Source organism: Octodon degus, unplaced genomic scaffold (genome assembly GCF_000260255.1).
Source record: "Octodon degus isolate 3935 unplaced genomic scaffold, OctDeg1.0 scaffold00273, whole genome shotgun sequence".
NCBI classification, from domain to species: domain Eukaryota; kingdom Metazoa; phylum Chordata; class Mammalia; order Rodentia; family Octodontidae; genus Octodon; species Octodon degus.
In genome coordinates, this window is record NW_004524849.1 from 2,269,484 (window position 1) to 2,282,847 (window position 13,364).

General features: G+C 40.1%; 1 protein-coding gene across 1 annotated transcript in view; it reads right to left on the reverse strand.

The window, feature by feature from the left end:
- The window catches only part of Fam129a (family with sequence similarity 129 member A), a 179,948-nt gene that overhangs the window by 87,059 nt on the left and 79,525 nt on the right, over positions 1-13,364 (reverse strand). The window contains exons 2-3 of the mRNA XM_004646607.2: positions 8,380-8,510; positions 3,305-3,436 (exon numbers count right to left, since the gene is read on the reverse strand). Coding sequence (XP_004646664.1) covers positions 3,305-3,436; positions 8,380-8,510 — 263 coding nt within the window. The remainder of the gene's footprint in view (positions 1-3,304; positions 3,437-8,379; positions 8,511-13,364) is intronic.

Consider the following 13,364-nt stretch of genomic DNA (forward strand, 5'->3'; position numbering starts at 1 on the left):
GTCATTCTGATAACCACAAGGGTGATCATCACAGAAAGCGGGCACAAAATGCTTGGTGCCTGATGTGGAACAGGTATGATGACTAAAGATGCTACAGAATGTGCGACTGTGATGCTGGTTGTCATGGATTTCCATCAAAAACACGAACATGTTACCATGATAAAAATATACCACTACTTGCCCTCAGACATAACTGCTTTGCAGTAAAATGACTGGGAGGGAAGTACAGTTTTGTGACATCAGTACAAATTCTGGCCTGCAGACAAGAAGCTCTGCTGGGAAACTTACATGAGGCACAGAGCTCTGCTGAAGCCACTGTGTAGACCCCAACCCCACCAGGACCACAGGAAAGATACAGTATGTGCATCTGATGGGAAGGCTTAAGTATGGACAAAATTTTTAAGCTAGTAATCTAAGGGCAAACTGACAAGCAACTGTGGGATGCAAAATCCTGAGGGTACTCTCGGGAGTAACTAAAATAACACTGATCTAGGAGCCAAATGTAGACCATAGGTAACAGTCTGCATTAGTAAGACAGTAACTGAAGAGACCCAAAGAAATCACTCGCCAATAGCCAAGAAGCTTGTTTTCACACTTGCAAGAAGCACCAGTCAAATTTTGAACATATCAGCGACCCAGAATTGAACAGGGAAGAACCTAAATTTGTGTGATTTTGAGAAAGTTCAGGGGCAATTTGATCAGACTAGTCTCAAACGTGAATTGTTATTAGATATAAGGCTCAACATAGGCTTTTATATACATGATACCACTTAATCTTCAAAACAGCACTATATACTCGGTATTGTCTGCATTTTACAAGTGAGAAAAATGAAGCTTCAAGAGGCTGAGTAAGTTCCCAATTGCCTGTCAGGGAGTAGGTGACAAATCAGGATTCATACTCATGTGTGTCTAGCCAGGAAGCAGGAACTGATTAGCGAAAGAGAAAACTTCAATGTTCCTGCTTAATTACCAGCAGAATTAGACTCTCGGCAGGATAATAGGCAATTTATGAGTCCTTCATGTGTAAATCTTAGGTGTAATTTTTTTAATATTTCTATAAATTAAAAAAACAGGTTTTAGGGTCCTGGGAGATGGCTCAGTGGAATAAGTGCTTCCCTGGCAAGGGCAAGGGCCTGAGTTCAATCCCCGGTTCCACCAAAAAAAAAAAAAAAAAAAAAAAAGGGTGGGGGGGCTGGCGAGATGGCTCAGTGGTCTAAAGCACCTACTTGGAACAAGCTTGGCAAAGCACAGGGACCACGGTTCAATCCCCCAGCACCACATGCCAGCCAGCCGCGCCCCCTGGTGGGCTGAGCTGGCCACAGACACAATAAATAAATAAATAAATGTTTAAAAAACATTATTAAAAAAAATTAAAAAAAAAAAACACGTTTTTATTAAAGCTAAGCAATTGTGACAAGGCACATGACTTTCCCTTGAAATATCCAAGGGAGTTTTGAAAACTATTTGGCTATTATTTAATTCAGTCATCATTTTTTAATAACTTAAGTTGTTGAAAGTAATGAGCAAAGGAAGAAAGTGAATGAAACATAAGTTTCAAGTTTTCTTGTTGTTGTTGTTTATGTATTTGGTACAAGGTCTCACTACGCAGCTTGGACTCGTAGTGATTCTCCTGTTTCAGCCTCCCAGGTGTGTGCCACCTTGCCTGGACTGGGTGACCAGCTCAGCATGCCTCGGGGGCAGGGCTGGCACAGCATGTGGAACCGGTATCAAACCCTGGTCGCTGAGTTTGCCAAAGCAGGCACTTTTAGTCATCTGAGCTATCTCGCCCGCCCAGTTGCAAGTTTTTAAAAGTTAAAAGGATGGCCAGAGAAATAAGCAGTCTAAGCAGCCTGCCTGGCAAGCTCAAGGACCTGGGTTCAATCCCCAGTTCCGCATACTATGCCAGCCCTTCGCTAATTTGGCCACTGAAACCAGACATGGTGGTACACTTCTGTAATCCCAACCCTGGGGAGGCTAAAATAGGAGGATCACTACAAGTCAGAGCTGTGTAGCAAGACCCTGTACCAAATACATACCTAAATAAAGATTTAAAAAAAAAAAAAAACTTAAGGGCTGGTGAGATGGCTCAGTGGTCTAAAGCACCTACTTAGTACAAGCTAAGCTAAGGAAAAACACAGGAACCACGGTTCAATCCCCAGCACCACATGCCAGCCAGCCCCGCCCCCTGGTGGGCTGAGCTGGCCACACACACACACACACACACACACACACACGCAATAAATAAATAAATAAATATTTAAAAAAAAACTTAAAAGGACAAACACTTAAATTTGATTAATGAAGAAAATTCAGTTAGTGTCAAACATAAGACTTTGATGAATCTAAGCACAGTTCTCATGAATGTTTCCTCCCAATTAATTAGAAATAATCATATCAAGAACTGCTGTGTACTGGGATCAACCATCAGTAGGGCATATGCTAAGTATATCAACATATTCATTTATTGAATTCTCACAACAACACCATGATAAATGATCATACCACTGCAAGGACACTCATCTAGCAACTGGCAAAGATGCAATCCTAAACCCATGGTACTATTATGTGACACTGCCTCTCCTCAGGTGTCACAAAGAACCACAGGGAATATAAGGTTATTATTTATTACTAAGATTATTTTTTATAGTGCATTGATAATTTGTTTCTGGACACAAATTATGTGTTGAATGACATCTTAACATAGTCAAGCAAGGAAAATATTAGTGCACTCAATGCTGAAAAGAGTAAATCTACCCAAGAAAGACCTTGAGCCTTGTCCTGTGAAACAAGTTTGCACTGTATTTTATTCCAAATTTTCATCAGAAATGGGCAGAAAATATGGGGTCTGTCAGCCTGAAGGCTCCTCTGTATGGTTCAGCATCAGATACATTGCTCAGGCTATTTCTCAGAGTTCCTCCTGATTACCTTGAACTAAGAGTCAGGAGAGCAGAGTTTACAATCTCTTACAATCTTTGAATTCATAAAATCATAACTTCTCATCTCCGGAGAAGTCTGAAGATCTATTTAGATGAAAGAATGTGTGCAATATGAGATCTGGGATGAACCCGTGGGTTCTTTTTCATTCACTTCCATCATTTGTCGTAGTCTAGTCCACAAGACTGCAAGCATTTGTCTGATCGGCTGCTATTTATCAGAAATAGAACAGATATTCCAAAAATACCTGTTGATTGAAATAAGTGAGGGCTTACCCAACCAATTAGTTGCAAAGGAGAGGACATGCCAATAACCCAGTCAATTTCTTAAGAATACTACAAGAACCAGTGATGACAAGGACATGTCTTACCTCTTTGTTCTCATAGCTTTCCACAGAAAAATCATTTTTAACCACAACGTATCTGTCTTTCCATTTCTTTATGTCTTCTGCAAACTGTGAGAGCTCTGCTTCGTACAGCACAGCTCCAGGCTCCAGTGGTGGCTTAAAGAAGACAACATAATTATCATATGCACTGTTACCACCAAGTAGTTCATTGTTTCAAAGAATGTTTAAGAGATCTTGCTTCCCCTTTTCCTCCATAATTTCCCCTTGCAACTCTTTGGCCGCACGCAAATATTTGTCACAATGGCATTTTTATTGTTTTCCTTTTCCTCTACTATACACTAAGTACAGAAGTATAGAGTAGAAAGATTATAGAGACAAGGTTTGTGCTTTGTTTGCATGTGGCACTTAATAAATGCTTGGTAAACTGTGTACAATAGTGACTTGGTACGGTATAATCTGTGCACATCTATCCCACTCCCTGACATACCTCAGAACTCCTGAGAAGTAGATCACTAACAGGCTGTTCCCTTCTTTAGTATACCACTGAGCATACTTCAAGAGGCAAAGTTCAAAAGGCTTTCCTAAAAGTCACGGGGATTTAGGTGATTAACACTTCATTCATCCACATTGTACCTCAAGGAAACCACATGTGGTCAAGATGAAGGGGGCATTAAGCCAGTAAATCTCAGCTCTACCTCCTTAAGTAAAAGGCTAAGCATCTCTCATTAACTTTGCTATATGTGCTGTAGGAAATTTTCCATTAGGTTTCTAATTAGGTCTTTCACAGGGCTTACTGCACGGTGATAATTTGCATTCCACTTTATTGTGCAATTCCCATATTATTTCAAAACGAAGGAATGGGTCTCTTGGTCATGTCACTGCATTTACATATATTTTCCCCAAATTAGAAAACCATAGTGCTTTCAGAAACTTATCTCTCTGCACTGAAGCCAAAAGCTTACATGAACCATATAGAGAAGACAGATCTATTTCCTTTAAGAATTGTCTAAGGGATTAAATAAATTTCCTTCCTACTTTCAGTGCTTAAAGTCTGTCCTGACAGATAATGAGGCAATTTCCTATCTGACCTCATTAAAAGAGAAGAAAGGACCTCACTTCTCTCTAAATGAGGCTGAAACTATGGCATAAGCTGAACTTTATAGTTCTTAAGTGCAACTTCTCTAAAACTTGGACCACTTAATCAGCGGGTAAGCTCGTTAAATATGTGGCTCCAACCTAGACTTACTCTATCAGAATCTCTGGGGGAATATATTAGAATTTGCATTTTTAACAAGCTCTCTAAAATCTGAGATCTACTTTTTAATAGGGGTAATAGTTATTCCTATACCTTCATGCTACTAAATCTATTACTTATCCTCTGAGAAATAAGCTCACTATTCACTCATTTCTTTTTGAAGACCCTTTTTTATTTACCTTCTGATACACTGCACTTTGCTGATTTTGCTCCTATCCTGAAGGCTATTCCTTAGTGGATGTGGCTGGATCCTTTTCCTCTTCCTGGCCTCCAAAGGTTGGAGGGGCCAGAACTATTTCTTTCCTCTTGCAACACTCCTCCAGGAACGCCATATGCCTTTCTTAATGGTTACAAGCTAACCCTCCTCAACAGTTATTCTCCAGCCTCGATCCCTCTACTGAACTCCAGATCAGAATATCTGTTAAGGTTTATCAAAAATACCTCCCCAACTGATGAATGAAGGCAGGAGACAGGAAAAGGAGTGTTGCGGGACTGTCCTCCCGCAAACAATGTTGTATATGGTTAGATTTCTGGACTTACACGTAAACATAAGAAGTATATAATTCTTTATGCCTATTTTAAAAAATATATTCTAATTTTATATGTTTTTTCATCATATTCTATAGGGACTTAAAGTTCAACATATCAATACTTGATGAAAAATACCTGTTCCATATTATGCCTAAAATGTTTGATATTCAGACAGATAGTGAGGTTAAGCTCAACTGCCTAGGTTATATGGTAATAACAATAAGCTTCTCTTGTGGAGGGTTAACAACCTAAGTTTGCAGACCAAAATTAGAGAAAAAGGAGGGCTACAAGGAAAACCAACATTTTGGCCCTAGCCTTCCAAGGTCAATTAAGACTGAGGACACATGAGAACTTGTACTGTAACATCATGTAACTCAGTTGTGTCTCAAATTTTCTGATCAAAGAGATTATGGGGTCAAAAAGGAAAATGATCGATGATGTAGAGTGTGCCTAAGGAGAGTCACATGGAGAGAAAACATTCTCTCAGGCTGTCACACAGAGCAAATTGGCCAAGCAACGGCTGTGACTCATCCACATGGCTGACAATGACAAAGGATCTATAATCTGAGGTACAGGGTCTCAGGATAAATCCTGAGAACATTTGACTAACCTTTTCAGATGCAAAAGCTACAATTCTTATTGCATAGGTCTTGCTTTGTCTTGTTCTTGACCATCCAGTAGCAAAGTGTAAGAGCGAAGTATAAGAAGTGAAGCCATGTTGTTATGTTGAGCTGTGGGGGACTCGGGTCAACAACTTCTGACATTGCCAGTCAAGCGGAGGACCCAATACTATTGTGGACTGCTGTACTATTTGAGTATTTTGCTGAGTTCACACACTTATAATATTTGAATAACAGAACTAAACAAAAAAAGGGGATACAGATGAATGAGCATTTTGTATCTGTGTATTCTAGGTGGTTAGGATAGATATATAGTTACATTCTCTTAATTCAGTGAATGCAGGGATTTGTTCTAATAGTGTTTGCAAATAGGATGTCATGTCTGCATCTTGTACAGCAAATGACCACTGGGAGGACAGTATGCAATGTGTTAATTATTGGAACTGTCCTACCAATTTGATTTGAAACTGTCTCATTGCTATTTGTTTCTCAATAAAATTATAGAAAAAAAGAAAAAAACAAACAAAAAAATACCTCCCCAAGCTTCACGTGTTCAGAGGCAGAGTTATGTGCTCATAGGAGTGTTATTTTTGTCAGGAGGTTAATAATCCATTTCAGAGTTCTTAGCTGAATGTGTTGTTAGGAAGTGGGGCCTGGGTAGAGGAAGTAGGTTTCTAAGGGGAGAACCTGAAAGGGTATATTTTTTTCCAGGAGCCCCAATCTCTCTCTCTTGGCTCCTCACTCTCGCTGCTTCCTGGCTGTGAGCAGGTTGTGAGTAGCTTTTCTTTGCAATGACACTTGTCTTGCAGCCCATTAATCAAGCACTGAAACCTCTAAAACCAGAAGCCTAAGTAAATCTTTTCTCCTTTAATTTGTATGTGTCAGATATTTTGTCCCAGCAAGGCAACACTGACAAAATGACATTCAACTATCCGTTCAGGATTTCCACAGGTGTATGTTGAATAAGTACTGCAAACTTTCACATGGCAATGCTAAACTCATGATCCTTATTTATCTGATTCTACGTCCTGACTAAAAGGCCATTCCATCCACATATTTACTCAGGTTAAGGATTAAGAAACCATCACTGATTTCTTTCCTCTTATGTCACAGCAAATTCTGTAGCTCTAGAATAAGTATTTCCTCTCCCAACTACTATCCCTACTACCACCCTAATCCAATTCACCACCACCCTTCTCTAAACTGGTGCAATATCCCATTTGCCAGTTTCCAAGCACCTTGCTCAAAGTCTCTTTTCTACAGAGAAGCCAGAAAAAAATCACTAAAATTATATGTCACTCTATATTCAGCACTCTCAGCAACACTTCTTATCACACAAAATCAAAACCCCCTGGCCTTCAGATCTACAGGATCAGCTCTCTGCCTGCCTTGCTCTTGTTCAAGGTGCTCAAGGTAGATGGGCCTTCTCCCCCTGAGCTGGAGGGCCTTTGCACTGGCCATCCCATCTGCATAGAATACTCTTCCCACAAATGCTACCCAGCCTACTCTTGTTTCATGCCAGTCATTTCAGACACTGTCTCCACAGAGGGCTTCCTTCCTTCCATCCCCACCCAGCTTCTTCCAATAAGACTCTCACTTTACTTTTGTTTCTAGCATTCACCATTAATGGACATCAGCTGAGATCCATTTGGTTTTTGTTAAAGATCTACCAACTATGTTTAACTATGGATTCCAAGATGGTGGATAATTTGTCTTATTCCTCAGGTCTTGGAATATAGCCTTGACACCTAATAGGTGCTAAATATTTGTTAAAGCTAATTATTCTAACAGCAAAGAAACAAAAAGAGATTCAAAGAGAACAACATGGGGGCTTGCAGGTTGACTCAGTTGTTTAAGTGGCTGCTTGGGCAAGCCCAGTCAGGCAAGGGGGACCACAGTTCAACCCCCAGCTAGCTCCACATGCCTTACCAGACCCACCCTGAAGGCACCTGAGCCAGCCAAAAAAAAAAAAAAAAAGATGTTCTCAAAGAGAAAATCATATTGATCAATGACCAAAATAAAAATGCCCATAGCAGCTGGGCACAGTGACATGGGCCTATAATCCTATATTCTCAGCTACTCAGGAGGAGGAGGAGGAGGAGGTGAGAGAAGCAACAAGCCCAGGAGACCAGCCCAGACAACCAGAGCAAGAGCCCATCTCTAAAAACTACAACGAAAAAAAAAGGGTACACAACACAAGGCACAGAAATTGACTTTTTTGAGCTGGGGAGATAGCTCGGTGATCTAAGTGCCTGCTTGGCAAGAGCAAGGACCCGGTTTCAATCCTGATACCACATGCTGCTGTGACACACACCTGTAATCCCAGCACTGGGGAGGCTGAGACAAGGATCACTATGAGTCTGAGCTGGTAGTGAGACCCTGTATCAAATAAGTAAGTTGGCTTTTTTTAAAAAGCTGAACTTCACTGCAATATACATTTCCTGATATCAAAGAATCCATGAGGAAAGAAAAAAAAAATGGAATAACACCAGTTTTCTTTTTATATGGATTGCCCTATTCATAAGATATCACATACATTCTAACTTCTAGGCAAATAGAAATTTTTGAACATGAAATGATATCAGAGCAGATTTTTTTAACTGTCACTCAAATAATTGTTTATTTCTGAAATATTATGAGCTATACATCTTCCTTTCACAGGACAAATACATGGACCAAATGTCTATTGTTACCTTGGTCTTCAAAAATTGTGATGCAAGATCTCGTTGTTGTTCAACTTCGCTGCGCACATGGTTACAGAAAGCCACTGAGTACTGACGACTGTAGTAGGGACTGAAGTTTTTAATAGCAGCCTCAGTTTTCCCTGAAAAATATAAAAATTAGAATTGTGAAATATAGTATATATTATCTGCATGATTCTATATACATCTCTCCCATCTCCATAACTCCACTGTCCTCCAGAGATGCTACCTGCCTGAGTTTCCTGAGATCACGTGACCTATTGTATATGATTGGGCTTTTCCCTTCCCTTCTGGCATCATCCAGTAGCCAAAAGCATTTTTCTTCATTATACAATGTACAGATTGCCATGGACATAAATTCAACCACTCTTCTAAACCTTCTAAGATTAATCTACCTCACCCTTAGCCCCTCCCACCCAATAATAATCTCAGGGTCTACCCTTTTAAATTCCACATACACATGTCTTCTGGTCTTTTCAGATCCCTGAGGCTCTCTCTACCCCTAGTATTTGACCAACAGTCCAGGGAAACACTAAGTTTCCTCTTGTTGTGTTTTTGTTCTTCTGCTTTAAAAGACTTCTGTGATTGAAAACATTAAATACTTTCAAGGGAAACAGCGGTAAACAACATGGAGTCCTGAACTGAAATCCCACTTCTATTTGCAACAGAAACCAGCCATCTGACCTCAGCTGAGTCACTCAGCTCTCCTGCCTCCAGTATCCCTGACTTGATGAGAGGTGTTCGCTGCTCCCCACTTGCCATTGAATCTATGTGATGTGAAGGACAATGGTGAAGGTACAACTGCTCCACAGTAGTGACTGGCAACTATACCATAGCCTCTCACTTTAGATGCAAATTAAGCAGAGTATCTGCCATGTGGGGGAAGTATGAGTTCTGCAGCTGCAGGAGGAAAGAGAGTTGGACCCTGGAAACAGTCTTTCCCAACCCCTGCTTAGGTCAGGGTAGGATGTGAGACGAACAAATGGGAGAAAAGGGGCAAAAGAACACCTTCTAAAACTGATTAGAAATCTTCCCAACATTTGAAGTACTTGATACAGAATATAGAAATAAATGTAAGTTTCACTTGTCTATGATGACAAGCAATTGAGCTCATGAAATAAGATATTAGCTTGAGGAAAAATAAACCTGACATAACATTCCAAAATATTTTTCAATACTTCATGTGAATTTGGCACACTTCTTGTTTTTCAAATTTGGCATTATAGTCAACAGAAAATATTAAAGTATAACAAGATTTTTTTTTGACCTATAATGAAGGCAAACATTTCAAAAAGTGAAGAATTGTAACCGTGTATATTGAGATAATTCAGTAAAGAGAATCTTAAATCCATAATTTTCCATTTATACTTACAAAATCAAATTTAAAAATACCTAAAGCAGGGGCCAGGGAAATAGCTAAGTAGAATAAGCACTTGCCTGGCAAGCACAAGGGCCTGAGTTCAATTCCCAGTTCCACAAAAATAAATAAATAAATAATAATAATAAAAATTACCTAATGCATACGATGAATGCTTCCTATGGATAGAGAATCCTACTTTTTATGGAATAGGGGAAAATTCTTTTATATTTCTCTAATAAAATGACATTGCTATCATATTTATGGGCTTTGATAATTACTGCTTGTAAGATCCTTGGAGACCCACTAATACTAGACTCTGTAAATGTGTAAATAAAAGCCTTTAAAATTGAATCAGGCATGCTTTTCCATGTTCTGTGAGTTTATGGTATTATAATTAATCAGCATTTGCATAATGTTTTAATATACTCAGGCTTTATGCCCATCTGATTAGTTATTAGTTTATTAGCTTTTATTGTATAAGTAGTAAAATTCTATATCCTTGTCTGTAATTTTCTTATAAAAGAGTGAAGTATCTTTGAGAATTCCCATAATGAAAATAAGCCTCACTTTACTAAAGCATATAAATGATTAATAACAAAATATGCCCTCTACTCCAAGTAATCACTGATTGGACTGTGAGTAGAGCAGCAGGTTAATTGCTGATGCTAGTCTTTGCACTCTTGCAAGCACTTGGAATCAAATGAAAGAAGGTGGTTGTCATTTTATGATGAACTATGCAAAGCCTTGAAAGCTATGTGCCGCACACCACACCTCCTCCAGGACACCCTGCTTCTACAGAGGCGCTGTGATGCCCCATTACTTTCCAATGTATGAGAGAACGGCTTCTCTGGTTTGCATATCTGTAGAGTGCCTTCAATACATCATTCCTGAGGTAGCACTTATAAAGAAAGGATCACAGCGTTCTTAGGTACTGTAATTAACCTGGGGAGTTCTAGGTATAAAACAGTTCAAAGCTATTCTCCATTGTATTTAGATTGTATATGAAATGTATCCAAACCCAGAAAAAGGACTCTAGATTCAGATAAACATGGTTTCAGTCCTCTCTCTCTCTCTCTTTTTTTTTTTTTTTTTTTTTTGGTGGAACCAGGGATTGAACTCAGGCCCTTGCACTGGCCAGTGAAGTGCTTTTTCCACTGAGCCACCTCCCTGGCTCCTTCAGTCCTCTCTCTACTATTTGACCAACTGTGGAATTTCATTACAGTTAGTTTTTCTTCCTTCTGACATATGAAGTAAAGGCAGCAAAAGCAACATCATAGGGATAGTGCGTCAATTACATAAAGCGTAAAGTACCCAGCACGATAGCTGGAACAAAAAAGTGTTCAAAATTAATAGTAATTAAAATCATGATCATAGTGGTAATGACGGAATATCCCCCCACACACACTACCACTAGGCTCTAACAGACCGCCCTCAAGCTGAGCAAAGGAATCAAGCACTCAAAAAGCAAGTGGTCCACCATCACTCTTAAACTGGAGACCGCCTTATCTGCTGCATAGTGAACAGCCACCTACTCTGGCAGCTCAAAACAAACACAACCTCCATCTACACAGATGTTTCAGCACAAGAGGCACTCACTGCATCCCTCAATTAAGATTAACTAAATAAAACCTAAACATTAATGAGTTTGTTTGAGCTGAGGGCAAAAACTCGTGAGTTAATAGCTACAGTACATGGACCCTCTCGGAGCATCAAGCTTCCCACCTGCAACACGGGGAATATACCCATAACAGAGGGTTTTGTAAGGAGTAAATGACATCTTTATTTCACATGTAAAGAGGCGTCTAGTACAGTGTCTGACCCCATATTAGTTGACCAATAAATTTTGACCATCATTTAATATTCTACAGTAAAATATTCAAATCAGGAGATCAGCTCACAGGTGCCATATAAAATAAAATCAGCAAAAACAAGTTTGTTTTCCACAGTTTTCAAGATTTATGGATATTGAATTTCCTTCATTCCTCTGCCCTCAAATTTAGAATGACATCCACTTTTTGAAATTGCTTGTAAAACACAGTGCCTGATCTTCCCGGAGAAGGAGGTTACTGGATAACAGAAAGACAAGGACAAATGGAAGGGCTTCTTCTGCAATCTGGTATATGAAACTTTTGACACAGGCATATTTCTTCAGATCTACTCCACTATTACAATGTATGTTGGACAGCGTGTTGGCATAATTCATGTGACCAAGCTGCCTGTGCCCCCTCAGAGTAACCCTCACAAAACTCAAAGAACTCCCTTCAACATCTCTATCTATAAAATTTAACTGTACTTCATTTTTTAAAAATAAGAAAAGTACCTGCCCAGTCCTAATACATACATGCTCAAAACACAGCACTTTTAAGTCTTCACCACACCTATGTTTAATCATCAAATCCTGTCTTTTTTTTTTTTTCTTTTTCTTTTTTGGCAGTACCTGATTTAACTCAGTACCTTGAGCTTGCCAGGCAAGCACTGATCCTGTCATTTCTGTCTATAATATTTCTTTTTCTCCTCCTCCTCTTCCTCCTCCTCCCCCCCTCCTCTTCTTCTTCCTCCTCCCCCCTTCTTCCTCCTCCTCTCCTCCTCTTCCTCCTCCTCCTCCTCCTTTTTTTTCTTCTTATTTTTAGTGCAGGGTCTCCCTACAAAGAGGGTCTCACTACAAATATCGGACTTGTAGTGATTCTCCTGTTTTCAGCCTCCCAAGCACTGGGATTACAGGTACACACCACCACACCCAGTCTAAACTGCCACCACAGCAGGCCAGGGATTGAACTCCCAGCCTCTGCATGTGCCTTAGCAGGAGCCTTAATCTGCTAAGTAATCTGGCCAGCCCTTCTGTCTATAATATTTCTTCTATCTATTTCAACCACCATACCTTCTATCAAGCTTTTACTATTGATCAAAAATTATAAAAATCTTGGGCCAGCAAGATAGATCAACAGACTCAGTACCTGCTTAGGCAAGCACAGAGACCAGGGTTTGATCCCTGGTACCACATGCAGCACCAGCCCTATCCCCAGGTGTGCAAAGTGGCCAACGAGTCCAGGCATGGTGGCAACAAGTCAGGCATGCCTATAATCCCACCGCTACAGAGGCTAAAAACAGAAGAATCACCACAAGTCCAAGTTGCATAATGAGGCCCTATAGCAAATACATTTTTTTTAAAGTACAAATCTCTTAATCTGTCCTACATCAGCATTATGGCATGGAGTAAATTTTTAACTAGATCTCAGCTTTAAAACAGAAACAAAATAGTCAAAAGCAGAGTGAAAGATGGAGTGCAAGGGGGCTGATACACAAAACCCAGATGATCATGGAGAAGAAGCCACATGGTACAAAGGGAGATTCTAGAAGGGGTCAGAGTCTGGGGCTGATGGGACAAAACGGGAAAGGTGAAGACCAAGTTGGCCACCTTGGTCCCAAGCAAGACGACAGGCACAAACTACCAAGGCCCAGGTATTAAAGTGGGGAACCATCCTTCAGAACCAAGTCATGACACGGGCATTGCTTGGGAACTCCTGACAGTCGTAAGGGGGCAAAAGTCTCACCGGCCACAGAGGTACAGGCCTACGGATTAAGGTTTCCCAGGTTTCATTTGACCCACTGCTGCCAG